The sequence below is a fragment of the Theobroma cacao genome, chromosome 4, assembly GCF_053813885.1.
Source record: "Theobroma cacao isolate CCN51 chromosome 4, ASM5381388v1, whole genome shotgun sequence".
Lineage (NCBI taxonomy): Eukaryota > Viridiplantae > Streptophyta > Magnoliopsida > Malvales > Malvaceae > Theobroma > Theobroma cacao.
Window position 1 is genome coordinate 30,782,226 of NC_142642.1, and position 26,582 is coordinate 30,808,807.

Sequence of the window (26,582 nt, forward strand, 5' to 3'; positions counted from 1 at the left end):
AATTATTGATACACGACTAAGTACAAAGCAATTTTTTAAGGGGTGGCATAAGTTGCAATGCTGCCATCAATGCGACTAAAAGGTTCTGGGAGAACTTTGGACAGCTTAAATGGAAGAATGCATTGTTTGCTTGGTGCCGTCTAGGTAGGGGGTGAGACCTTCCAGTTCAGCATTGCTCATTGCTCTTACTTAGAGCTGGTAAAGCTGATATCAATCGGATCAACTTGAAAGACTTACCCACCCCACTTGTCTAAGTGGGAATCTGATCCACCCGACCGGCCCCGCCAAATTGCCACCTCTAAATTCCCGAAGTCCAATCAGAGGTTCCAACCCTGGCCACAACCTGACGGCTGAACCCATTGCTAAAACTGGAGGTTTTTCCTGAATGGTAACTGGTTTCTATAGTAATTTGCAAACAAAACCGCTTCACAAATTTGTTTGTATCCTCCATCTTTGCATTACTGGTTAAAAATAAAATGAATATTCCTCGCTTCCACTTCCCTATCTCATTAAACAAAAGGATAAATTCTAAATTGGCAAAGAAAAATTCTAAATCTCCCAGTAACACACTGAATATCATAAAAAATATAATTACCAAACAGTTTATTTTTATTTTTATTATTACTATTATTATTTACATTACTTGCACATCCACGAAATGTTCACTACGCCTCAAAGCTGCCTCCTAAATGGGGTGTCCACTCTCTATTCATACCAAAATTGATACTAAGAAGCTATACAACAGTGCAAGGTAGAAAGCAAAGATTTCATGACCTCCGCTAGGTAACTCTCAAACTGTTCTCTATGACATGCTATATACTTGTATCCATCGTGACATTCCTACTCTAACTGTACAACTGAGATGTTAAATTCTCTGACGCATCTGATCAGGTACGATCGGTGGTTCTTCATGCGCAGCCTCTTCCAATTGTTGCAGACGGCTGTTGGCATGTTGCTTTAAATCCCTATGAATTTAAAGCAAATAAGTTATTTAAGGGGAAAAAAACTTTTAGATTTATTTAGGTGAGAAGAGCTTTTTGAATGCTAGTAGTATCATTACCTGCAGCGTGGTACGTCACAATCAGAGTCTTTGCAATTTCTGGAGTGCAGTCTCAATATGAGCCACATCTTCTTACAATGCTCACAACCCCCAGAAATCCTGACAGTGCACTTTTTTGCATGGAAGAATAGCTTTTTGATGAGAAGACAATTAGGGTAGGAGCAGGGGGAGCGACATTGACAGGCATGCAGCAAAACATCCAGCAGTCGCATTTTCTACACCATCAAATAACATTCTAATTAAATCTAAGTGCCAAGTTATAATGAAAAAGGTTACCGAGCAAGAATAGCCTACTAGTATCAGGTCTGAAAGTAATGGCACGAAGAAACATTGTATTAAACACCTTGAGAAGCTCACATGCATGATTTTCAAAAATAAATTATTAGATTGTAGACATCTTGCAAAGAATAAAAACTTAGAAACTAGCAGTTGCTAACGTTCATGTTTTCCAATGCTTTAAAATTGGCAAGATCTTCATACCAGTAATTCCTTCTTCTTGGCCTCTCTATTTTTGGTCGCAGAATCAACTGCAGAACAATGCAGAATCAACTTATGAATATGCAAAGAACAACCATCTCTTCGGTAACATGCAGCACAAACAGCAACATTGGGGCAGATCTCACATAGCCAGGACTGGTCCATTGGTGTGTCCTTGTAACAAATAATACAGGTGGTCTCAGCAGTCAGCAAGGTTGAATTGTGAAGGTAATGTAGGATCATCATTGAGGAATGCTTGGCCCGACGAAGTGTGTCAAACTGATGACTGTTCTTCTGACAGAAGCTCAAAAAACTATGCCTATTTCCAAATAAACCATTATCCATACTGGCATCTGTATCATCAGTATCAGAAGGCACATCATCCACCATAATCTGCAAAAGAGTAAGAGATACAGTTGACTTAATTTAGATATTCATAAATATTCCAACCTCGTAGATATGAAGGCAAAGACAACAGGAGCTAGTTATTCACCTTACACAGTGCGTGTTTTTCCCCATTACATAAAGTGTGAGAGCAATCCTTGTAGACATTTTGCTCTGCATCATGGCACCTGCAAAATGATGTGTAGAGTAAAGAGCAATGAGCAATTTGTACAACACTAGAAGCAGTGCATAAGGCAAGCTTGGTAATATTTCTATCATTTTATAGCTTTATGTCTCACATTTAATTCTGGACAGGACATGTGTTTAAGAGTTAAGAATCCAAAAAGTCAAGGCTACTCAGCTTGATGCCTCAATGGAGTTTCAAGAATTGGAATATAGTGCAAACCAGAAGTAAATAAGAAAAAAAAAAAAGCACAAAAACTGCCAAAGAGCATCTTCTAATAAATAAGAGGATAAAGAATGATGACCTTTCACATAGCTGAAAGCCTTTACACAGGCTGCAAAACCATCGCCATCCAGATAGTATAGCTCTATGACAATGTATGCACACAAACTGCAAGTGGGCAATGATAAAGTCCTCCTTAATAGGTAAAATAGTTTGCCCCAGCTATCAAAGAAGAGAACAATGAAATCAATTATTTAGTCACTAGCATAATTACACAGAATTTAAAAAAAAAAGGATTCCGTACAAAGATATCAAATTGCTATTATTAAAATTTTGCTTCATGTACTTCCAGTATGCTCAAAGAAATAGTGAAAACTAAAGCTCCTTTCATAGCATGAGGGGAATTGGCCAAAAATATGTGTCAAAATGAGCTAACAAAATATCAGCTAATTGGTTTATGATGCTGTCAGTTAAGGGGCAAAAAACCATCTTAAAAGAGTGTAAAATCTGGCTTGTCTCCTTCTAAACGGGTATCTAATTTGAGATATTTGTAGAATTTTTGAATTAAAAAATTTTACAAGAAAAACCTTGTACACACTAACAAAATCTTAGTTTAAATTCTCTAATTGAGCTTCTTTATGAGCCCTATAAATCAAAACTAAAAAAACCATTCAGGCTTGGCTTGGTTTCTCTAAAAACCAAGATGGAAAACTTAAACTTGAGCTTGGTTCATTAATTGAATAGGCAAACTGACTCAGCTGTTCAACAACTAAGATTTGCAATTTTAAAAGGGTAACTGTTTTCAAGTAAAATTAACACTATTTAACTAATACTTGTGTTAGACAAAACTAAAGAATGGTAGTTCGCAATTTTTACCTTTTGCATCAGCAAAATATCCTTAGTGGCATCACCAGAAGGATTTGTGTGTCCCATAGCTTTCAATGTTCTCTTTGACATTATTCTGTTGCCCATCTTTTTTGGGTCTTCTGAACATGCTTTCTCAATATTATTTATCACATCCTCAGCAGCACCAGACCAGTAGTCACCATCAAAATATGGCAAATGAGCTGCTGTCACCTTGGAGTTGTATTTCCCAGTGGAAACAAAAAAGTGATCATACAAGTTTGTCAAACCAACCACCACTTTCTCTTTAGCAGCCTTTTGTAGCATGAACTGATACCTACACTTGCATATAGTTATTAGTCAAGACACGTATGCAAACAATGATACACATGCATGCACAAACACACCTACACACATCTATGTGTGTGTGTGTGTGTGAGAGAGAGAGAGAGAGAGAGAGAGAGATACCACTGCCGCAGCTTATCGGTCTTTGGTGTTTTCTGAATCTCTGGGTGGCAGTTTAAGATATAATCTTCTCCTTTCAAAGGTGGACAGGCCCATAAATAGCAGGTTGCAAACCCTCGTTTCTTGCAGTATTCAAGGTATCCAATCTAATTATTGAAACAGAACAGAAGCAAGAAACAATATCAGTGATTCAACCATAACAACCAATGCGCTTTGAAAAGCCTTAATAAGTGGAGCAGAAAATGATGTACTATACCAATATTTCATGGTAAACAACAGTTCGAAGAGCTTCTCCAGCTGCAGTTTTTGTCTCAGGCCTAAAGTACTTCACAGAATCAAGATATGCAATATAAACACAGCGTTGATTTGGGTGACCACATTCTGAGCCAAACTCCTGGACATACATGCTAAAAAGGCATACATCTACCCCGTCAATCTTCTGAAACAAAAGAATAACCTGAAATCGGAAAACAAAAGTTCATGGTTACATGGTTCTAATTAAGACAGTCTGGTAGAAATCACTCTGTTGATAACCTCAAGGTCAGGGCTACATGTTAAACTTTGGGAATACCAAACTTATCTTCCAAAAACTTTAGGGTTCTTGTAACTTCAAAAGATATCTTACCTTTGACTTGTACGGAAACTCAGCAGGGTAGTTCTCATTCTGAACTATTTCTAAAAGCTGCTTCTTCACTTTTACATGTTTGTCAACAGATACGACCACTCTAACAACAAGACCTTCTGCTTCAGGAACCTAGTGAACAATAGAACATTATACACCATCAATGAAGCAGCTAAACAAAGTACTAACATTGTTGAGGATAAAAAAGATGCAATGGTCAAACATGAAAAAAACTCACTCTGGTCAAAATGAGAACAAAAAATGCTTAATAAAAGAAACACAAACAAAAGGGTGAGGGAAGAAGACAAATCAACAGAAAAACTAAATGCATTTTTGAACGAAAACATATATTTCACCCTCCAATATTTAACAATTACCGTCATGTCTAACCTTAAATATTTTAACTTTTCAAGATTCATTCCTTTGTCTATTATTAGTTGAATATATTAAATAATATAGGCTAGCTAATCTTTCATTCATGATCTTTCCAGTGATTATTCCATTTCACTAATAAAATATTCTACTCATCTGCATTTCACTTTAAGTTATGATCAGTAACAAAGCACAAAAAAAGAAGAAGCTGTATATACACAACTATACCAACAATGTTGCTACAAAGCATAACACATGAGTTGTCATCTTACCTCATCAATGAGCTTTCCTGTAACCCTTGCTTTCTCTTCTCTTTCTTTTTGAAGACGCCTAAAGAGTCTTTGCTCTATGTGGTCACTAAGGATGGTACATGGGAGATCTTTTGCACCAAAAACAGTGCTCATCAGTGGGGGCATACGTTCTCCACTTTGAATTTCTTTTAGGCAGCATATTGGGCAGATGAACTGAGCTTTTCCTTCCATATCATTTTTATCATTAAAGAGGGCACATATCTGGTGTTGCCAGCCTTCACATTTATCACACTGAACCCACTGCAGGAACACAACAACCATAGGAAGTGAGTCTTTCATCAGTTTAAACTTTTAGGACTGTGAAAGCTAATAAATACTGTGGATTAGCCTACCGATTCTTCAGCTTCCTCCTCGTTCTTAATTTTATCCAGCTTTGCCTTGGAAAGAGCAATCCCAGAAAACACGATGCTCCTCCCCCGAGATACCTTATAGCATGAGGTACAAAGACAAATTCTGATGTCCTTTTCTTCAGGTGTGATATAATAGTTTGCACTGCGCCTGATACGATTACCACATGATGAACAATATATTGGTGCTGGGGCAAGTGAAAGCTTATCTGCTCCACACAACTGGCATGAGTTCTCACTGTAGACATTGCTTATTCTCTTTCCCCTTTCTTTCTTTGGTATATCCTATTTGAATAAGTGAAGACATGTTAATGCTCCTTCACAAACAAATGCAAAGTTTATGCTTTATAAAAAGGTTATCAGTAGCAATTACAATATAGACAATAACTTCAGGATAACAAAATACCTCAAAGAATATTAATACAACATAAACCACCAACTGCCTAAATGATTCAAAAGATTGGCATTACTCTTATGCAGCTTTGACTCAGTAAATTACTACGTTCAAAAATTTCCTGCTTCCATGCTAACAATACATGTAGTGAGATGATACGAAAATTATGGACACAGCCATAACAGCAAGAAGAGCAAAGTTCAAGTTCCAGTGAGATGTCAAGAAAAAAAAGTTCGATATAACAACACCCTTAAGGCAGCTAAATAGCTGAAAATGGCTGCTAAAGATTCCCCTGCCCCCCTGCTCCCCTGGCCCGTCCTTTTCAAACTGTAGGAAATGAAAACTTTTAATATTTCAAGGGGTTCAACAGTGTATTTGGACTACATTGGCATGATGTTAAATGCATGGTGACAGACAGGCTAAAAGTGCACTTAAGGTGAGATATGCATGCATATCTAGAAAGTTATTTGTGCTCCTATGACTGTCATATTATTCACTCCAATGAGAAGTTTGAATGTGTGCAAGCATGCATATCCTTCAGTTGCATGACGTCTACTCTATCTAGATTTAGTCAAGTTAAAGCATCTAACAGCATTTTTCATTTGATGATTAAGTAGAAATATCCATGCACTCAATCAAGGCAGCACAAAAAGCAATAAAAGCAATAAAAGCAACAAACAGCAGTGAAGCACAAACCTGATCTATGCACTGCCTGAGACTTGATATATGTTCCTTTATTTGCTGGGCTGTGAAATTTTCAATTAAGGACAAACCCCTTATTGTTTGACTCTCCAACTCTATTTCCTTTCCACAATTCAATTCCGGTGCAATGAGCTTATTCTCCATTGCTAGCTCTGCCAGGTTGGAATTAGTCTTGGCTTCTGTTTCTCCATCTTCACAACCAGCATCAAGTTCCTTTCCACAATTTGATTCCTGTGCAATGAGCTCATTCTCTATTGCTAGAGCTGCCTGGTTGGAATTAGTTGTGGCTTCTGTTTCTCCCTCTTCACAACCAGCAGAAAGTTCCTTTCCGCAATTTGATTCTTGTGTAATGAGCTCATTCTCTATTGCTAGCTCTGCCTGGTTGGAATTAGTCCTGGCTTCTGTTTCTTCCTCTTCATAACCAGCAGCAAGTCCTTCAGAGAAGCTGGGCAAAGTATTGGATTCCAAAATGTTGGAGTGATCTATTACATTGTCTGCAATATCGGTATCACTTCTGAAGTCCATACCCCCTTCTTTTTCACTGCCAACAGCATCTGTTTCCTCCAATTTATAACTGCAGACAACCACTTCTGAAGCACCCGGCAAATTCTCAGTAGGCAATATAGGAAAATTATCTGCAACATTATTACTAATATCTTTAGTGCTCATAGAAGCTTCTATAAGCTTTGGTAGCAATTCCATGTTCACCTCCATAACCTCAGAATTATTAGATACAGGAGATTCTGGCAACTGCCGCAAGGGTGGAAGCTTGGCATAACATGGTTGAACCTTCAGTGGAGCCTTTGCACAACATATGCCATTCTCAGTCAAGCTAGGACAAAGAGGATTTTCTACCTTCAAACGCTTCAAAGAAGGTTGCATGGTTTCTGAACTACCACAGCTGGGCTGGTCAGAATCTCCATCCCTTAAAAGACCTCTTTTTACACGTTCAAACTTAGGGTGAGGTTTATTGGTGACACAACTATACCAAACAGGACTGCATATATTACAATCAGCATCATGACAGCCATCAAAATGTGATACAAGTGAGAAAAATTGTTCACATTTACATGCATGTTTGTTGCAGGTTGCAGAATGCATATGGTTCACGAAAGAAACTTGAGAATTGCCTATAATCACCATTGATTTCTTGTACTGGATATAAGCAAGTAAAACCCTATGCTGGATAGCCCATGTCAATTGATTCCTTGAATCTGCTGGTGCATCTTCTAAAGGGAGCTGAGGAAAATGACCTGCAGTTTTTGCCTCTACTGGACAGTAAGATTGATTTTTTCCAGTGAAAGAACATTTTGCTTCAGCCTCACATGGTCTAGAAGACTGCATGCACGGAATAATAGTTGAACTAGCCATGGCTGAGTTCAGACCAGGCAATATATCAGGCACTTCAGAAAGTTCCTGTAAAATTTCCTGCGAGGTCTGTGTATTTGCTTCAGAAAATGCCAAGGATCCTCCTAGTATATGTGGGAAAACCATGGAATCAGAGCTCTGATTATTCCCCAACCAACCTATGTGATCCATCATATTTATTTTACCTGATACAATTCAAATGGACAAAAACCATACATAAGTTAAAAGGAAGAGAGAACAAAAGAAGCATAGGGAAAAATGTCCAAAGAATGAACAAATACAGAATGAATATTCAAACTTTGAGACGATGATTAAGAAAATATAGCACATTGTAGCCAAATATTGAATGACCAATATTTTATGGACAGAAATAGAAAGTAGAAACAGGTCAAGTCTGCCTAAACAAAAACATAAAGATGTGGAGATCTTAGTCATAGCTGTCAAGAAACATACCATCATAAAGATGTAGTAATTTTCCCTTTGAAAAGGGTGGCCTACTTTCAAGAGATCCGACATCAGAAAAGCCATCCCCACCATAACAACTAGTGATGGTTGAGGCCTGTCCGGAGGAAAGGACCATCTCACCCTCAACCGGCAGCATACCCAAGGTTGGCGCAATATTCCAATCCGTAGTGGTGTATCCAGCAGTTTGTGCCTTGTGTCTATCACCAAAGAATTCTGGAGAAGAATATTTTCTAAGTATCAGATATTCAGTTTATAAATGGAAATCATTAGTTATTCAACAAAATTATAATTTGTCAGAGCTGACAGTCAACCTTTTAAGAAGCCAAATTGATTAGGGTCATCAACAATCTCTTTGTAATCCATTGTCACATCATTTAACTGATTTTGATTAAAAAGTCCACCAGGAATGGCTAAATTGCCATCTTGTACCAAACCCGAAGTTGGCATCATCATACTGTTCGACATGAATGAGGGAGTAGGATTTACATTAAGAACTTTTAAAGCATCAGGAATGGCTAAGTTGCCATCTTGCACCAAGCCCGAAGTTGGCATCACCATTCTGTTGGGCATGAACGAGGGAGTAGGATTTACATTAAGAACTTTGAAAGGGTACTCCAACGTCTGCTGGTTCATGTACTCCCCCTAGAAACATTAAACAATAAAATTCAAGCAACCTTAGTTCTGCAAACATCTAAGTAACTTGACCAAGAAAACTCCAAGCAGAATGATTTTCTCTGAGTAAATAACTACTACTATCATTTGACAAAGTTAAACAGTCCTTTGAGAAGAGAAAAAAAAGAAAAAGAAGTCCTAAATAGGATCAATCAATTCATATTCAACAACCCGTTTTCCCTGTTCTAACACAAACTACTCTCGTACTAAAAACAATTTCATTACAAAGCTTTATCTTCTGCTTCTAATATAAACTCAATCACAAATTAAACTACATTCCAAACTGTTATACCTGACACAAATGCAAAATAAACCTCCAGATTACAATTCAAATTCTCAATTACCGTTAAACTTTCTACTACCCAATCACACCCCCCCCCCCCCCCCCCCCCCCCCACACACACACACAATAAAAAAAGAAAACTCTCTTGTATAATTAATTCATGAGGAAATTCAATTTACCAGCTTGACGTGCAAGGTTTTTTCAATAAAGTAGTCCAGCATTATCTCAAAATTCCTCTTAACATAACTTAAATGGTCCAAAGAAATCTGAATAACTCAATTTACAAAACATCAAACCAGATCGAGTTTTTTTTTTTTTTCCTCTTGAAAAAGAAGCTTATTTACATACAAAACCCTAGAGAATTTATTAATCAACACTAAATTCGATTCGTCTAGATTCCAATTGCGAGTTAGGGCTTTTTAGCTTCGATTTCCTTCGTCTTCGTCTTCTTCTTTTTGTTATTATTATTATTATTATTTAATAGTACTTTTTAAGCCGGGGTTTCACATAGAGACAATGCGACAGCGTCTCGCAGTTTCAAGAACCCCCGAAAGAAAACAAACAGTAACCAAACCCAAAAAACAAAAAACCAAACAGAAAACACAGATTAACGACGAAACACACACACAAAAAAAAAAAACATGACAATATAAAAACATAAACACAGTACTTCCAAAATCAAAAGCTTGTCTTTTCTTTTTATTTAGAAACTGATTGGATAATAAATTAATCGTACGATTATTTTGGCGGGGGGAAGCAAAAAATTCTAAAACCCTAACCCTAAAGACTAAAAAATAATTAAAAAAAAAGGAAAGAGAGAGAGAAAAGAGGTTGACCTGTTTATTTGTTGAGTTTAGTTTTTCTTTTTTTTTTTTTCCAGTTGTTTTTTGGGTGGTTCTCTCGCTTTCCTCGACTTTCGCAATCCAAGGTTGGAGTGGGGCCACAGAGAGAGAAAAAATTTGCTTTGGTGGGTAATGTGAATTTTTGACTGAGGTAAAGTTTATATATAGGAGCAGAGAACATCTTCCAATCTGGCGACGCCGCCCAAATATGGGCTTTCCGTTTCGGTATTAGTCAAATTTGGGCCTGGATTATTACTATTATTATTTCGTTAATAAAAGTTTTTTTTATGGACTGTACAAATTTAATATAAAATTTTTAAGTTTTCAAATTTTTTTCTCTTAAAATAATAAATTATAACATGAAAAAAATAACTTAATATTTGAATATTAATTACTTAAAATTTTAATTATGTGAAGTTACTAAATTTTTATTTTTTTGTAGTAATGTTTAAAACTATTAAAAAATAATTATTTTTATTAATAATGCTTAGAATTATTACAAGAATAATAGAACACATTATCCAAAGAGCTTTCTGATTTTTTTTTTTTGTCATTGAACTGCTTTGGTTAATGAGTTTTGGCTTTTATTTTTAAAAAATAAATAGCAAATGCTTTTATTAATATTAGTAGTAGTATTTTATTTGTTTATAAACAATTTCTTCTTAACTAGTAGTGGTGATAATTCTGTATGCAAATAATGAAAAAGAAAAAAAAAAAGTATATATGAATGGTGGGAGTAGGGCTAAATTAAGAAGAAAAATAATTGTAACTTTCTCTGATCAATGGGAAAGTTATATTCTTTCTACTTATAATAGGAATCACATTTGCATTGATTATGGGACGGTCATTTTCATGAAAAGGATATTTTTATGATAATATTCTAAATCAAATGTGAAAATGTGATACTAGTCTATTAAAACGTTTGGGGACCCTCTGAAGAATATTATTTTAATTTTGTTAAGTGATTCTCACGTGTTGTTTGGATGCAAATGTATTATTTTTAATTTTTTCTAAAACAAAATCCTGGGAACTCGACTTAGGTTGCCAACAGATGATAGGTACATGTTTCTTATAAGGAAAAAACAGTAGTTATTCTAGACATGGTCGACTAATAGCAGATCTAAAATAACGGTTTCCTTGCATGTAACTTGTATTATAAATTCATTTCCTTTGTTCCCTCCAATTTTCACCATAGTTATACAACTATAATAAAAGCCTTACAACTTCAATTGAAGAATGGAATTAAACCCCAAACTCCAACTAGTCTGAATGGTTCCTTGGTTCACTTCATGGCACTTCTTTTTCATATTCATCTCCTCACGTTACTGCTATATCTTCACTTGGCTTGTGAATTCATAGAATTGAACCAGCTCCAGAATACACCACAAAATTTGTTTGTTCATCAACAAGAACATCAACTTGGCCGAACGCTTACCTTGTTTCCCAGAGGAATCAAAACTCCCCCAAAATGCGCTGTTTTGCACTAGGTCTTGCCCCTCATGAATAAATAAGAAATCTCTAAATAACATACCAGAAACTGAACCTTAAAAGACAAGGAAATCCAGGGATAAAAGCTAACTGGAGAATGACATTGAATACATCTAAGCAAAAGAAATCCTTTAAATTCATCTGAGGCCTATCTAACTTATTGTACAATGACCCCACCCCATCTGGTGCCATGAAATCACATGTATACATCATCTGTTCAGAAATCTTTACAAGTTACGCTACAACCAACAGTAGCGGTAGCGCACCGTCCTAAAGAAGTGAGTTATGGCCTCATGGGGTAAGTAAATACTAAGCAATGATAAAATCTGGTGACAAAAACAAAAGTTACAACAATGCCATTCACCACCTGCTGCGATATCGGTGACTGTTTGACCGAGATGAATAATCAGGGTAGCTGTTCTCCCATCTTTCATCAATCTCACTTTCAAATCTGGCTGAGCCATGAATTCTCGGTGATGTTCGCCTATCTGACAATGAATGGTGTGTGGAACTATAGGAACCATGACTTGCAAAATCTTCATATACCAAAGGACTCCTACCCCTGTCAGAATTGGACCTCCCCAAGGTTGGGCTTCGTGGCCTTGGAATAGGATCTCTTGGACTGTGAAAACTGTGAGGAGAATCATAATTACCATACCTTGGGGGATAAGATGAGCTAAATCTAGTATCAACCCCTGGAGGCCCTTCATCTTCAAAATCCCCCAAATACCTTCTCTCATGATGATGCCCTCTGCTGCCAGGTTCAGAAGAATGGTGTAATCTACGGTGTGACCTACTCCTAGATGATTCAGAACTTGAAGAACCAGGTGCCCAAAGTTTTTCATCTGCCTCTACAGGGATTGGTGCATTTATTCCTGGAAATTCAACAGTCATTTTCTTCTCTGGTTCAGCATGCACAACCTCAGTAATTTCCCCATCTTCCTGTTCTTCATTGGTTTCTCCATCAGCATAAATTGTGATTCCTGATGGCTGATCCTCATCATCGGGAGCTGAACATGTTTGCAAATAGTCAATTTGTAAAATAGCATGACAGAATAACAAATGACAAGTCAAATTTCGGCAATGTTTAAGCTGCTAACACAAACAATTAGGACTGACTCGCATCCACTAATTCTATCTAAATACAGTGGTTTGAGATTAGAAAATAGTCAAAAATTTAAAGCTACAAAGATAAGCCATTTTTAATTGGCCTGGAAGTCAATAGGATTTGTTTCCTTCGTGTCTTTTTTACATCAACAGAATACTTTGCTTCTATTTTTTACTTTGTTGATGCATAAGATGTGGAGCCCTTAGGATTTACTGTTCCAATTATTTGCTGCAATTAACCCGTAAAAATTTATTAGTCAAAACCCTCACATATATTCATGAATTGGTAGGCCACACCATGGATGTGTCCAATAGCTATTCCGACATCAGATGGTGCAAATAGTTGGGGCAAATTAGGTGGGACAATTGGCAAGGCCCTTCACCAGACAGCAGATTCAAATTTCTTCAGATTATTGAATATTTACCAACAACGCTTCAACACTCTTAACCATAAATAAAGATTATGTCTATAGATGTGATGTATCTAGTTACCTAGATATCCTGTTGGGTATCCAATTTCTCGCATTCTGTTAAGCCAAGGTGGTGGATCAAACTCCTGTGAAAGCATATAAACAAAAATTTTAAGGGCAAAACAGATAACAACTTAAAAAGAGTCACTAATACTGAATTAAATATATAGATGTGTAGAAAAGTTAATTTCCTCCATGTTTAGCCAGAAAGACATCTGCTTTCCATTAAAATCAACAAAAGAGATAGGAAAGGAAAGAAGTGAGAAGATATGTCCCTAAAATACCTGAAAATTGAGAAGCTGACTTCTTGTTGACAAATGTATGGGAGAAAATTAAACAAAAAAAAAAATCCCGAACAATTCATTTGAAAACTTAGTAACTACCATACGAATACCGCAACCTTTAAATGAATCAACACTCAAGCAGACATATTTTGTAGAAGAGGAAAAATTGAAAAAATTTGCAAATTCAAGCTTATGCAACTTTTTTATGGTTATGCCCGAATAACTCTGCATTTCATTAAGCCTTGTGATGATTTTAATGATTAGAATAAATGACATAAAATTTCACAATTTTATTTTTCTATGCATTGAATTAGTATGTTCAAAACACAAACTTTCAGTTTGGAGAGGAAAACAGAATCAAAAGGTTGATCAAAATGATCCACAGTCCACACCACTGTTGGGCAGAATTTTTACAAAAGACTGGTTCTATATCAGTTCAATTTGATATCTATTAAAGGCCAAACCAAACTTCAAACACTTAAACATGACTAAAATTCCTACAGCTTCTGAAGGTGAATAAGTCAATTGTCCATGCCAATTAACTAAGACAAGTAAAGGTGAATGTGATCCTTAGCTATCTATTTAGCATCTAGTAGTGAAGTAGACATGCTTGTTATTAATGCTAATAGCACAATGAGGGGTTTTTCAGAAAAAAAAAAAAAAAAAAAACTGAAAGTGCCTTGATAAGCCCCCATTTTTAGCATATAAAAAGATGTTGGAAAAATCCCCAACAGAAATGATGAAACAGAAAACATCAAGAACTTTGGGAACTGGATGCTGGTTATTTGAAGGCCTCAACTTATCAAATGTATGATGACTGGGAACTTTAGCATTGTACACAAAATCTTTGCCATTTTCCTTGTAATATTTGGTTGTATTATCATAAAATACCACAAAAAAGACAGGGGCAGGCACGTGGTTATCATGGAATTGAGGGAGAATATTACCCCAAGGCCCAATAATTGTCGTGTATCAGCACTAAGAACACCTGGCTTTAGATCATCATACTTTCCACCTTGAGAGCTCTGGTAATATCGAATTGCATTGCGAGAACCAGTATTCTGATTTCGTTTAGATTTGTAGTGCTGCTTTCGAGCAGCATTGACAGCAAGATTGTCACGAGGCTTCGGGCATTGCTTCAGGGAATGACTATAAGAACCACAGTTGAAACAACGGGAAGCATCATCTTTTATCTCCAAGCCTCTACAAGATGCAAGACACATAGTTAAGAAAACATAGAACATTTAAGATGTCTGGGGTAAACATTACATATACATAAATCTACAGAAAACCAAGTCTCCATTTTTTTTTCTTAATGAATTGTCATGCCATTAAGATCCCCAAAAGAAAACACAAACAAAGGATCAAAGAGTTGAGCATGACAATATTGCAATAACTCAACAAAGACAAAATTCCTAATAAAAAACAGAGACACTTGCTAAAAAGGTTAATATTCAAAAACCTATATCCAATATATCAGAGCAAATAAACCGTCACATAATTGACAAATGCAGAGGCACTCACAGATCATAATACACCTGCAGCCCTACACTGCTAAATAAGTCAGTATTGACCATGCAATTAAGCAACAATGAGATTTAACAAGAGCATAGTAAGTCAAATAATGAAAAAAATATTAATTAGTATGCATTCCTTTTTTTTTTCTCCGCTGAGAATTTGTAGGCATTAATTGTAAGCACACAATTAATCCTAAATTGTAAGAGCTATTATGAGCTACAAAGCAGTCATGAAAGTGCAAGCGCATACAATGGAGTCCTCAATGCATATAACAAATTTGCATATCATTTTCCTTTTACATGGCAAACATTATTTGCATATCAAAGCCCAGATGAGCATTTACCCTTCTAAATTACTTGAACCATCTGCTGAAGTCAAACACATTGCATATCCACGATCATAAAGAGGCACAATGTTACTATCCAATGTGATGATCTCTGTATCACGTGGATTCCTTGTTTGGTTGTCTATCCAGAATGACTACAAACCCCGAAAAAGAAATTAAAATCAAACCAAAACATAGAAAAAATTCAACAAACACTCATACAATGCATCAGCCCTTCTTGGGACAGAAAATGCAGACCTTAAGCAGCAGCAATGTGCACAATTTTTGGACTACAAATATTAAGGGAGGAATGGTAACGGTTGCAATGTCAAAATCGCTGACTATATAATCAAACACACTACCTTCTTCAAGAAAAATGAAAACATTTTACTCATAACTAAGAATGTAGATAATTAAGAAGATATTACATAAAACTAGTTAGTAAATGACATTAAAGAAAGAAAACTAAAAGGTCAAAAAATATATATAATAAAAACTATTCCAATTACAAAAATCTAAATACAAACATTGGTCCACAAAACTGAAAATCTAGAAAACCAGAGACAAGCTTACCACAGTGGAGGGCTTCTCTGCACCAACACGTAAAGCAGGAAAGTACGTCTCTTCTCCTGATTCTATAAGTTCGTTTTCATCCTGAACAGATAGAATTACATTCAGTTGCACTCAAGTCAAGGATAAAATGGCTGCACTATATTAACAATGTAAATGCTGAATGCATGCACATGTGCACTTGTGTGTTAACATGCGCATACGTCAATCCATCTGTGCATAGTCACTTGCATGCATACATTAATGGCACACACACCCATCCATCAAAACACACACATGCACATATCAAACAATTATGCACACATCCATCCATCTTTCAACACAGACAGACAGCACATTGGTGTTTATGTATCTGTTTGAGTGAAATAATGCGATTCGTTTTTCCTTCTTGTGAATATTTTGACTCCAAACTTGTCATAAAATTTATGTAAGAAAAGATAATGAGGCAAGAGAAAAGGAAAAGTGGTAACCAGCAGATATTTATAGGAAACACTGGTTCACATATTCCATCTCTTTGAAAGACATGAATATGATTAAATTCAGAAGTTCTATCTAAAAATTGAACGCACTTACACTTAGAGGGGCAAGATACCCTGAATGAACTCCACAAGGTCATATCAATACCTAATTCAGTCTAAAATGTAGGTGTAGTAAAACATAAAAAATTGCCAACAGGTTCTCAAGCATTCATTGACAGAATACCTCAAAAAAAAAAAAAAAAATGCAATCTGGTGAAAGGGCATCATAAACCAAGGCAAGGTAATCTAATTGAATTTAAGAAAGAAAGGTGAATCCATGTTCTACCCTCAGTTCTACAGTAGACAGACGTTTTAACTATTGAGAGAAATGGAGGCAAAAAAACATAAAAAACCAAAAATTTAACCAGACTTACTGGGGATAAAGTGCCATGTTCAGCTTGCCACTCTGACCACTTCTGCAAAAGTTCCTCAAGCTTCTGTTTACTAGCTCTGGAAAAGGGTGAAAGGAGATAGCAATAAGAACATAACTAATAAGAATGCAAAATAGTTCCCAAACATTCTATATTTTAGGAAGTCCTATGCTTGTCTGTTAAACATAACTCCAAGGAAAAAAAAATGTGAAGCTTTAAGTCTTTGGTTTTCAGAAGTAATAACCCTTACTCCAGCCCTAACCTTGTTAAGAAATTATACACAATATGAACAGAAGGTTGCTGGTCATCAAATGTCATCCGGGGTCTCTTAACACCGGATATAGCTGGCACATTGAATTATGAAAAACAAAATCATCATACCATAGGCTGCAGAGAAAAATTTATTTCTGTTCATATAGAATTGAGTTTATGGAACATACTACTACAGAAGCACAGCTCTTGCATTAGATTTGGCGAATACAAAAAAAAATGAAAAGCTCAGGATAACAATTGAGAAGCAGGATACGAATACCATCCATCATGTCGTTCTGGATGGGACTTCCATTTTGGGCATCAAGACGGCGCTTTTTAGTAGGCACTGAAGAGCTTAAGCCATCCATTTTCTCATCAGCTGTAAAATATGCAGAATGCGCTCCAAAGCTTAAGCCCTCCAATGTCTCTTTAACTCTCACAGTTTCAGTTATTTCATCACTTATTTGCATGTCAGATGAATCATCAACAAGAGTGTTGTCGACCTCCGTTTCCACAATTAAATCGCTCTGAGGATTTTTTATAACACCTTCATTCACCTCCAGGCTCTCCACTTTTCCTTCACCATCTTTAGTCTCAGCATTATTCGGTTGAGAACCCACTTGACAAGGTCCATCATCCAAATCACGAAGTTCACCACTCTCACTTCCAGATGAATTGCTAGAAGCAGGAAGGTTAATTATATCCTGACCTTCCATACTTACTGCATGAGACAAAACCCCCCCATCAGCATACTACAAATTAATCACCACATTACCAATTACCATCACAAACAGAGAGATTAAATCTTAGAGCATCAACATTATTTACATTAGGCTCCGATTTTGATTGTTGCTTCTACTACTTGGTTTTTGCATCCTAAAAAGTTACTAGAAATCAAAAGCATAATTGATAAAAGATGAACAAATGACTAGAACACAACACCCAATTCTAACTTAATTGTTGCACACCAAAGTAAAAAAAAAAATGCATCCTCTAATATAATTCTTGGAAGAACATCATTTATTTTTTATCCAGCAAGTAGAAAAAAACAACAATTAAACGGTGCCTTACCTAATTAACTAACAGAAATAAGACAAGAGACCTGTATTAGGCAAATTTACTCAATAGAAAATCAAGACACAACTAAAAGCTTGATCCTGGGCGCAGGCAAAGGCATTCAACTAATTTAAACAAAGAAGCATATTTCAAAAATGAAAGACTTTCTGCGACAGTTCAAAGATCAAAGGCATTAAACCATAACTAATCTTAACTAATCTAAACCTCTTTAAGTTTCCTTAACATCAAGTGTGAATATGTTTTGTTTCTTTTAGTTCTAAAATTTGAGTAGTGAGGAAATAAGAATGAAATTCCTTATAGACCCAAAGTTACTTAAAGGTTAATATTCTAAATCTTTTTCTAAGTTAGAAAAAGAAGAGAAAATTGAAGGAACGAATCTTAATCGAATTTTCCCAAAGGAAAAGAGAAAGAGAGAGGAACGAATCTTAATCTAAATTCGCCAAAGGAAAGAGAAAGAGAAGGAAAACTACGCAAGAAATGAGGTGTTTAGGGTTTTTTTTTTACCTTTGAGAATGAGGAAGAAGGTGAATCAGTGACTGGCGAATCTTCTAAGATTTTCAACGGGAAAAAGAATAGAAAAAAATTGAAGGCGCTCGCTTCCTTTAGTTGTAGGATTTTCCAATCATCTCAATCTTTAATCTTACAAATATGGAGGTGACAGCTGTCCTTTTCTATTCATGGTCTTGGGCTTTTTGTGGGTTTCCAAGGGTTGCGGCTTGGGCTGGGTCTAATTCACTGTTGGTGAAGCTGCAAGGCATGACATCAGTGAGTTTGTTCCATGGATTCCGGATGCGGGTGACGGTCGCGGAGAAAGTATTGCGGCTGATTTGGATTGGTGATACACGCACGGCATCAAAATGTTACTTCCTGCAACCGATGATCTCATTTCAACTCTCTGTTGAGCTATTTATTCAGACTTTAGTGCTAATTTCAGAGAAACAGAATCCTCACAACAAAGAGCTATAGTCACTCCCTTCAATGATTCCATGACTCGACTCTAATTCATGTTTTCATGCCGTTCGATGATTTCAAAACGTACTTAAGCTGTGATTCCTTGTTTGAATCTTCACCGGGCATCAGAGATGAAGACTTCAGGTATCCTACTGAGTTTCTGAAGGTCCTTACCATTTAATGGCATCCTAGAGTATAAACTTGAACTTATTGAAAGAGAGTGAGGTCGGCGATGATTTATGCATTTTCATTTTTCTATACACAAAAATATCTCAAAGTTTTTTATTACCAAATATATATGTACCTCAAAGTTATAATAATAAATAATATTAGTAAAATTACATAAAATTTTAATAAGATAATTAAATGGCATATAAAAATAAAATTATATTAGTTATTTTACTTTAAAAATTACTAAATATCTAGTTTTTAGTTAGATGAAGACAAGGTCCTTCTCCTCTTTAACCAAATGCTTCTGCTACTGCTTTTCATGGATTCCACCATCACTCCCTCATCATGCAACTTTTCGTCCCCTGATTCTTGCTCCACAGAAAGCGGATGCATATACCCTTTAGAGCTGGAAGCTGGCTCTGCTGGACTTCGTTCATATTTTCCTCCCAGGTGCTCGTCTTCACTTGAACTTTCAGGTTCGATGGGTGCCTTTGCCTTGGCCGTGAAAACTGGCTCCTCCTCTTCTTCAGAATCTGAACTAATTTCCCTCTCAGTGCTGCTTCCTTCAGAAGATGTATTGCTTAGAGTGTGGAAAATTGTAACACCTTCTTTCTCTGCCCTTTGGAAAGAATAGCTTCTTGTTCTTCCACCATATAATGGGAGGAGAGATTTTGGTTTGGACCCTTCTCCATCCCTGCCCAAGCTGTAAGTTGTTGATAGCTTTCTCTCAATGCCTTGCCTTCCTCGAACCAAATCGCTAAGTTTTTCTATTGCTTCATTGGCCACTGCTTTATTTGCAGCCGTCTGCTTAAACTCTGTAATTGTCCTATCAATTGCTCTCTTCTTAAGTTGGAGAGATCTCTGAAAGGCCAAATTGGCTAGTCATGAAGGCAAGCCTCGGAGGCAAAACATTTGGTATAAATATCAATAAGTTCATATTTTGTCAATTAAAGAGCGAATATGTGAAAGTCCAATGGAGAATGAAAAACCTGCTCCACTTTTCTTTTTGATTGGGATTCTTCTTTTACATGCTACTTATAAGTTTTAACCAAGGGGATGGTTATTTTTGGCATAATCAATAACCTTGTCAACCTGTATAGCTTTATCTTTTCTATTCTATTCAGTAAACATATCACTCTGTAATTTTCAGGCAATCTATCCAATTTTCCTACTCCCCCTTCTTGTGTAAAATGACTGACAAGAACAAGGAACGAAACTTAGAACTTACTCGCTTATCTAGAAAGCGTCCAAGGTCTTGATCTTGAAGCTTCTTTTTCCTCCAAAAGACACAACAGAACCGCACGACTGCAGCTAAAGCTACTAAGAGTAGGGACTCGAATAAAAGGAAGATTAGTACAGCCCTTTTATTACCTGGAAGAGAAGTGACAATTTGGCCATTCTTAACCCTTCAGTGCATTTGATTCTAGAAGTAATTTCAGTTGTTGGTTACCTGTATAGATATTGAGATGCTTGCTTGTTCCTTGGGAGCAGCTAGATGCAAGTTTTAGACCTGGTGACAATTTAAGAGTATGTGTCCATGTACTAATTAAAGAAGCAAGAAAACTTGACAAGGTGTTAAATAAGAACAGTTACCCTTGCTGCGACAAGGTAGCGGGTTGCCCGTCTCTACATCAACCACAAAAACAGCATGTAAATTTATTGACATCACAGCTTAATTACAGTACTAGAGTGTTTTTATTTAAGTAATTTTATTCATAGGCTTGTGTTTATACAGTAAAGAGGTATTGACTTCAAACTTTCTTGGAAGATTATGGTCAATCTATGAGACTCTAAACGTATTCCATGTAGATTGCAGAATAGTACTGGGACGTTACAGAAAACTTAATGCCTACATGCCGATAATATATATGGCAACAGAGTTTTGTACAATAGAAAATTTTCTTGCTTTTCAACACAGATTTTCTAGAGAAAACGGTAGTGGTTTGATCAAACGATTCAAGTTTCCCTATATTGAAATGGAAGATAATGTATTCACATGGCAATATTGATTCTATATATCATGGAAGTAGGATAAGACTAGATTGAAGTATCTCACGCGAAGCAGTGACAAAAGCAAGAAGCATGCCCTCATCCACTACAAAGTTCTGCAGATCACTCGTAGACAATGAGGATAAAAGCGGGCCTGATAGAATCAACCACAGAAAGCACTGAGAATATGTATGCCAGAACTTGCGTATGAGCATGGAGAAATCAATTACATAATCCACATAATGATGATAAAGGAAAAAAGTAAATCACCATGATGGCTTTCAGACCAATAGATTTTGCCAGTAGCTGGAACCATCAGGGTGAAGACTGAACGTTTGGGTTTCATTGCTGAGACGTGAGTGTATTGATCATTCGTGTGGATAACTTTTCCCTCCATTTCTGTATGACAAAAATATACTGCATAGCCAGAGCAATCAAGGAAAGGACTATATTGGATCACATACTCTAATGCAGCTGCTTTTGGAAATTTCTTCAGAGTCCCAGTAGGTGAAAATGAGTAAAGGAATCCATCCAATGAACCGATTGTCACCCAACCTGCTGTTTTCAACGAGCAAGTTAAAAACAATAAGATGATGAGAAAAAACAGAATTCTGAAGTAAGGCCACAGCAGGTATATAATGATAATCAGGACTAAACAGAACAGTGATACCATAAAAACAATGGGCAGGAGATGTTGATCGCCCAGTAATATGCAAAGGGTGATGCTAGTGAATTTTGAAAAGAAAGAATGTCTAACAAGTGAAACAGATCTTGGAAGATGGTATCAGTCCTGCTACGTATCAGTGCTGTGTTGTGTTACTAGAAAAGATAAGAATGAGAAATTAAAAGTAGAAAACTTCACAAGAAGCTAAATTTGGAAGCAAGGATGGAAAAACTTGACCATAAGAAACAACCAATAGTGAAGATTCCGCAGTGCTTAACGGCCCAACACTTTTCTGCCAGAGGACATTTCCCGAAGACACGTCTAGAGCCAGGATAAGAGACTTAACCGGTACAGTAACATACAAGCGGCCATTATTTCCAGGTGTAACAGTATAAACCTTATCAAATGAGCTTAAGTCCTGAATCCATTTAAAGTAAGGACTACGAACCGACAGAGAGTAAAGTTCCCCTTTAGTATTAGAGATCTGCAGACGCAAAAACATGAAAACATCATCCCAGGAGGCATGTACAACCTTAAGAGATGCCCCCCTTCCTCATAGAAATTACCACCGAAAATATTGGGGTTATTTATTGTAGATTCTTAATGGGGCAATGAAAGGAAGCAGACCTTACATAGATACTAGCCTCACATTGAGCAATCACAGGGACCGAAGCAAAATAACAATCTGAAACATCTTTCCTGCAACCTTGCTTGTAGCCATACTGATCTAGCACAGGTCCAGCACTCCAAAGTAGTTGTCCCCGCATCATGTACGCAAACAAACCCCGATTTTTAACATTGATAAACACAGATGAACTCAACGTGCTTACAGCAAGCCCAACAATTTCATCTCCTCCTTGCTGACCAGGTCCAGGACCAAAGAAAACTTGGATCGCGGGTTCTGAAGTTCCTATTTTCATAATATTAATTTTGAGTACTCTGTTTTCTGCAATCAAATATATCTGCTGGCAAAATCAACAATAACCACATTCAGAAATTTCTTTTTTTTTTTTAAAAAAAAAAAGAAACCATTTAAAGTAGCAATATGACATTGCTCAGTCCTGACCTTTCCTGTACCCCCATGAACTGGGGCTTTAGACATGTTGCATTTGAAACTCAAAGGTAACAACCAAGCAATGGAACCATTATTTTCAAATGCTAATAACATCTTCTCGGAACAAGCATAAATTCTTCCACCGTCTCCGATTAGAGGTTTTGAAAGCCTATTAGGACTTCTGAAACGTGCTCCACCTGACACACAAAGAGACACACAAAAGACAATAGCATCAATTAGCTTATTAGCATGGTTACTCATTAGAGTTCAGAAAATAATATAAGAGAAACAGATTGGAAAATATTATGAAAAAAGTGGTGTGCATTAAACATTAGATTACAAAGAAAGAAGCAATGAGGGAGAAAGAACCTGAAAACAAGTGCGGATAATGTGGATAATTCTGGGACCATGTGGACTGAGCAAACCCGAAATCAAAAGCGACCATGAAGAGGAAAGAGAGAAGGAAATGGATTGCAGGCATCTAGAGACTTCTGAGGGAATGCAAGCAGTTGATTTTGACAGAGAGAGGTTCACCAGGTTCTGCATTTCATATTGGAAAAAAGGAAAACGGTAAAACGGTTTCTTAACTTACCTGGGTTTTGGCGGTAAAAAGAAGTATCTTGAATCAATAATTCACCGCCTTGGAGTTGCATCTACATGTTACAAACGGTTTAAGGCTGTCTCACCGGCTTACCGCACATGGGTGAAGTTTGCTAAATCTGTTCAAAAAGCTTTACAATCTTAATCTTGATCAAATTACAACATTGAAAGAAGTAGTAATTAAGGCTTATCTACAACTTAGGAAACAAAGAGAAAACGTAATTAAAGATTAAGGTGCTCGAATCTATTTTCTGGAACCCTTCCTTCGTCTTCAGAAATTGTATTTATTCTTGCTTGCAAGTTTCCTTTATATGCCACATCATCCCCATAAACAGAGCATGTCCTCGGTTTCCTAAAATTGCTGATATTGGATACATAACTGCTGTCCTTTTAACAGTTCTTTAAACCACCGCTTTCCTAGCAGTTGTGCAACTCCTCTAGCCTTTCAGGCTGGAAACTAAGGTTATAGTGTTGCTTGTTAATTTTCAACACCATTAGTTTATTATACATGAGAATATTATCAAACAAATCAAACTCGTTTATTGTGCATATGATATGTTTAATTTATTTAATATTTGTGTTATTGTGTCAATTCATATTATATGATTTGTTTAATCTTTTTATAATACTCATTGATACATATTAATCCTATTTAAATGAGTTTGTTGTGTAAAAAAAATTTAACTCGATTTGTTTAAACATTAATCATGTCGTGTTTACGTAATACGTGAATAGACATATTCATACACATATTTAGAATATTAACCAATTTAATTAATCGAGTTATATTTATAGTTATTATATAATTGTTAACATTTTGTGTTGTTTTTTTTAAAGACTATCTTAGCTAATTCAACTTTTTAAATACAAAATTTGGTAGGAAGACATTTAAATCAAGAAGATCTTTTCATTTTAAATTTTAATTCCACTTATTCTACTTTATAGCATGTTTGGTTGGGCCCCCCTTTATTTTCAAGGAATTTTGGTTCCTCTGTTTGGTTAAAAAATTGTCCAAGAAATAGCCATTCCGTAAGAATGGTTATTCTCCAAAATCCTCCAAAATTAAGAAATAACTAATACCACATTTTCTCATGGTATTAGCTATTCCATGGTTGAGGAATGAACTCAAAAAATAATAAAAACAAAAATATCCTTTACAAGTTTGAAAAATTACAACTTTATTTATATAAAAAAATATTTTTTTCTCTCTCCTCCTCTCCCTTAATTCCAACTTTTAATAAAATATTAGTATTAAATTATAAAATAAAATATTAATATTTAAATTATAAATTATTAATAAAATAAATTTCCTATTTAAAAACAAAATAAATTAAAAATAAATAAGCATAATATCATTTAAATTATATAAAAATATTAATAATTAAACAATCAATTATTAATATTTTAAATAAATTATCAATTATTAATATTTTAAAAAATAAAATAAAATAAAATAAAAATTAATCATAATAATATTTAAATTAAATAAAATATTAATATTTAAATTATTAATTATTAATATTTTAATTAAATTCTAGATTATTAATATTTAAAAAATATAATAAAAATAAATAGTCATATAAATAATAAAAGGTATTTTTGTCTTTTTATTTTCTATTCCTTTCTTATTCCAAAATTGTTATTACCAACCAAACACTAAAATAAGTTATAATAATTATTTCTATTCTATTTTTTTTGTCGTATCAAACTAAGTAATAACTATTCTATTTTATTTTCACCTCATTTTATTCTCACATAATAACTATTTTATTCCATTTTTGTTTATTTCGTCAACCAAACATAACCTTTTAGCACATTTGATTCGCGGAGTAAACAAGAATGGAATGAAATAGCTATTACGTGGAAATAGAATGAGATAGAAATAAAATAGAATATGTATTACGTAGTGTGGTATAATGAATGGAATAGAGCAAGAATGATTATTATGACTTATTGCAGTGTTTGGTTGATAACAATAACTTTAGAATAAAAAAAGAATAAAATAAAAAGATAAAATACCCTCTATTATATATATGATTATTTAATTTAATTTAATTTTTTAAATATTAATATTTTATTTATAATCTAATCATTAACATTATAAAATACTAATATTTTATTTATAATTTAAATGTTATTATGTTTATTTATTTTTAAATTATTTTTATTTTAAAACATTAATAATGTATAATTTATTTAAAATATTAAAAATTGATAGTTTAAATATTAATATTTTATTTATACTTTAATCCTTAATATTAAATGTTATTATGATTATTTATTTTTATTTTATTTTTTAAATATTAATAATTTATATTTTATTTATAATATTAATAATATATCATTTAAATATTAATATTTTATTTATAATTTAAATTTTATTATGATTATTTATTTTTATTTAATTTTATCTTTTAAATATTAATAATTTATATTTTTTAAATATTAATAGTTGATTATTTAAGTATTAATATTTTATTTATAATTTAGTCATTAATATTATAAAATAATACTATTTTATTTATAATTTAAATGTTATTATGATTATTTTTTTTATTTTATTTTTAAATATTAATGATTTATAATTGATTGAAAATATTAATAATTGGTAATTTAATTTATAATTTAAATATTATTATGATTAAAATATTAATACTTTTAATTAATTTTTAAATTCAAAATATTTTTTAATAGATAATTAATAACTTAACCTTTTTATTATACTACGATTTATTTTTCTCTATTTGCATTTTTCATTTTTTAATTTAAATTTCACTTAATAATTTAAAAATTAATAATTTAAAATATTAATTTTTTATTTATAATTTAAAAAATGAAATATTAATATTTTTAATTTTAATTTAAAATATTAATTTTATAAGTTTAAATTTGTAATTTTTAAAAATAAATAAAAATATTTTAATCTAAAATATTAAAATTTTTTTTTCATAAGTGTGGAATAGCTAATACCACGGAAAAATATGGTATTAGCTATTCCTTTTGTTTAATTTTAAAGAATAATCATTCCTTTTGAAATGATTATTCTTTTTTTAAGAGTAAATCAAACAAGAAGATAAAATTTTGTAAAGAATAGAGGGGGAATGGTTAACCAAACATGACCTTTGAGTTACTTTACTGCTGAAAACACAACTCAAGATAT

The 26,582-nt window shown here is 34.4% G+C and overlaps 3 protein-coding genes and 1 long non-coding RNA gene across 7 annotated transcripts; 1 reads left to right on the forward strand and 3 right to left on the reverse strand.

Annotated features, from left to right (window-relative positions):
• Window positions 1–556: 556 nt before the first annotated feature.
• Window positions 557–9,241, reverse strand: LOC18602114 (histone acetyltransferase HAC12-like). 2 transcript variants are annotated; one of them, XM_088805726.1, is made up of 14 exons: window positions 8,528–9,241; window positions 8,205–8,429; window positions 6,378–7,936; window positions 5,273–5,572; window positions 4,902–5,180; window positions 4,261–4,389; window positions 3,892–4,092; window positions 3,639–3,781; window positions 3,204–3,507; window positions 2,410–2,495; window positions 2,031–2,109; window positions 1,541–1,930; window positions 1,061–1,275; window positions 557–965 (listed from the first exon to the last, which is right to left on the reverse strand). In XM_088805726.1, the coding sequence occupies exons 1-14, from the start codon at window positions 8,847–8,849 to the stop codon at window positions 866–868; spliced, it is 4,332 nt and encodes a 1,443-aa protein (XP_088661852.1). In that variant the 5' UTR covers window positions 8,850–9,241; the 3' UTR covers window positions 557–865. The 2 variants fall into 2 exon arrangements, with proteins under 2 accessions (XP_088661852.1, XP_088661851.1); XM_088805725.1 differs by having other exon boundaries at window positions 2,410–2,549.
• A 2,340-nt stretch (window positions 9,242–11,581) lies between these two features.
• LOC18602115 (uncharacterized) lies at window positions 11,582–18,752 on the reverse strand. Of its 3 annotated transcripts, none has more exons than XM_018119892.2 (9): window positions 18,498–18,752; window positions 17,197–17,637; window positions 16,927–17,008; window positions 16,668–16,743; window positions 15,779–15,859; window positions 15,224–15,360; window positions 14,310–14,565; window positions 13,101–13,164; window positions 11,582–12,511 (listed from the first exon to the last, which is right to left on the reverse strand). In XM_018119892.2, exons 2-9 carry the CDS (start codon window positions 17,630–17,632, stop codon window positions 11,862–11,864), a joined length of 1,782 nt encoding a protein of 593 aa, XP_017975381.1. In that variant the 5' UTR covers window positions 17,633–17,637; window positions 18,498–18,752; the 3' UTR covers window positions 11,582–11,861. The 3 variants fall into 3 exon arrangements, with proteins under 3 accessions (XP_017975381.1, XP_007033364.1, XP_088661620.1); XM_007033302.3 differs by having other exon boundaries at window positions 17,191–17,637; XM_088805494.1 differs by having other exon boundaries at window positions 17,191–17,668; window positions 18,498–18,610.
• A 200-nt stretch (window positions 18,753–18,952) lies between these two features.
• Window positions 18,953–20,818, forward strand: LOC148763267 (uncharacterized). Its single transcript, XR_016025857.1, has 2 exons — window positions 18,953–19,088; window positions 19,496–20,818. It is a non-coding gene; the product is annotated as an uncharacterized LOC148763267 (long non-coding RNA).
• GEX3 (gamete-expressed 3) lies at window positions 19,374–23,428 on the reverse strand. Its single transcript, XM_088805495.1, has 10 exons — window positions 23,192–23,428; window positions 22,835–23,019; window positions 22,401–22,730; window positions 22,006–22,252; window positions 21,375–21,659; window positions 21,172–21,258; window positions 20,709–20,741; window positions 20,566–20,625; window positions 20,344–20,486; window positions 19,374–19,976 (listed from the first exon to the last, which is right to left on the reverse strand). Exons 1-10 carry the CDS (start codon window positions 23,301–23,303, stop codon window positions 19,374–19,376), a joined length of 2,085 nt encoding a protein of 694 aa, XP_088661621.1. The 5' UTR covers window positions 23,304–23,428.
• Between the last annotated feature and the right edge of the window lie 3,154 nt (window positions 23,429–26,582).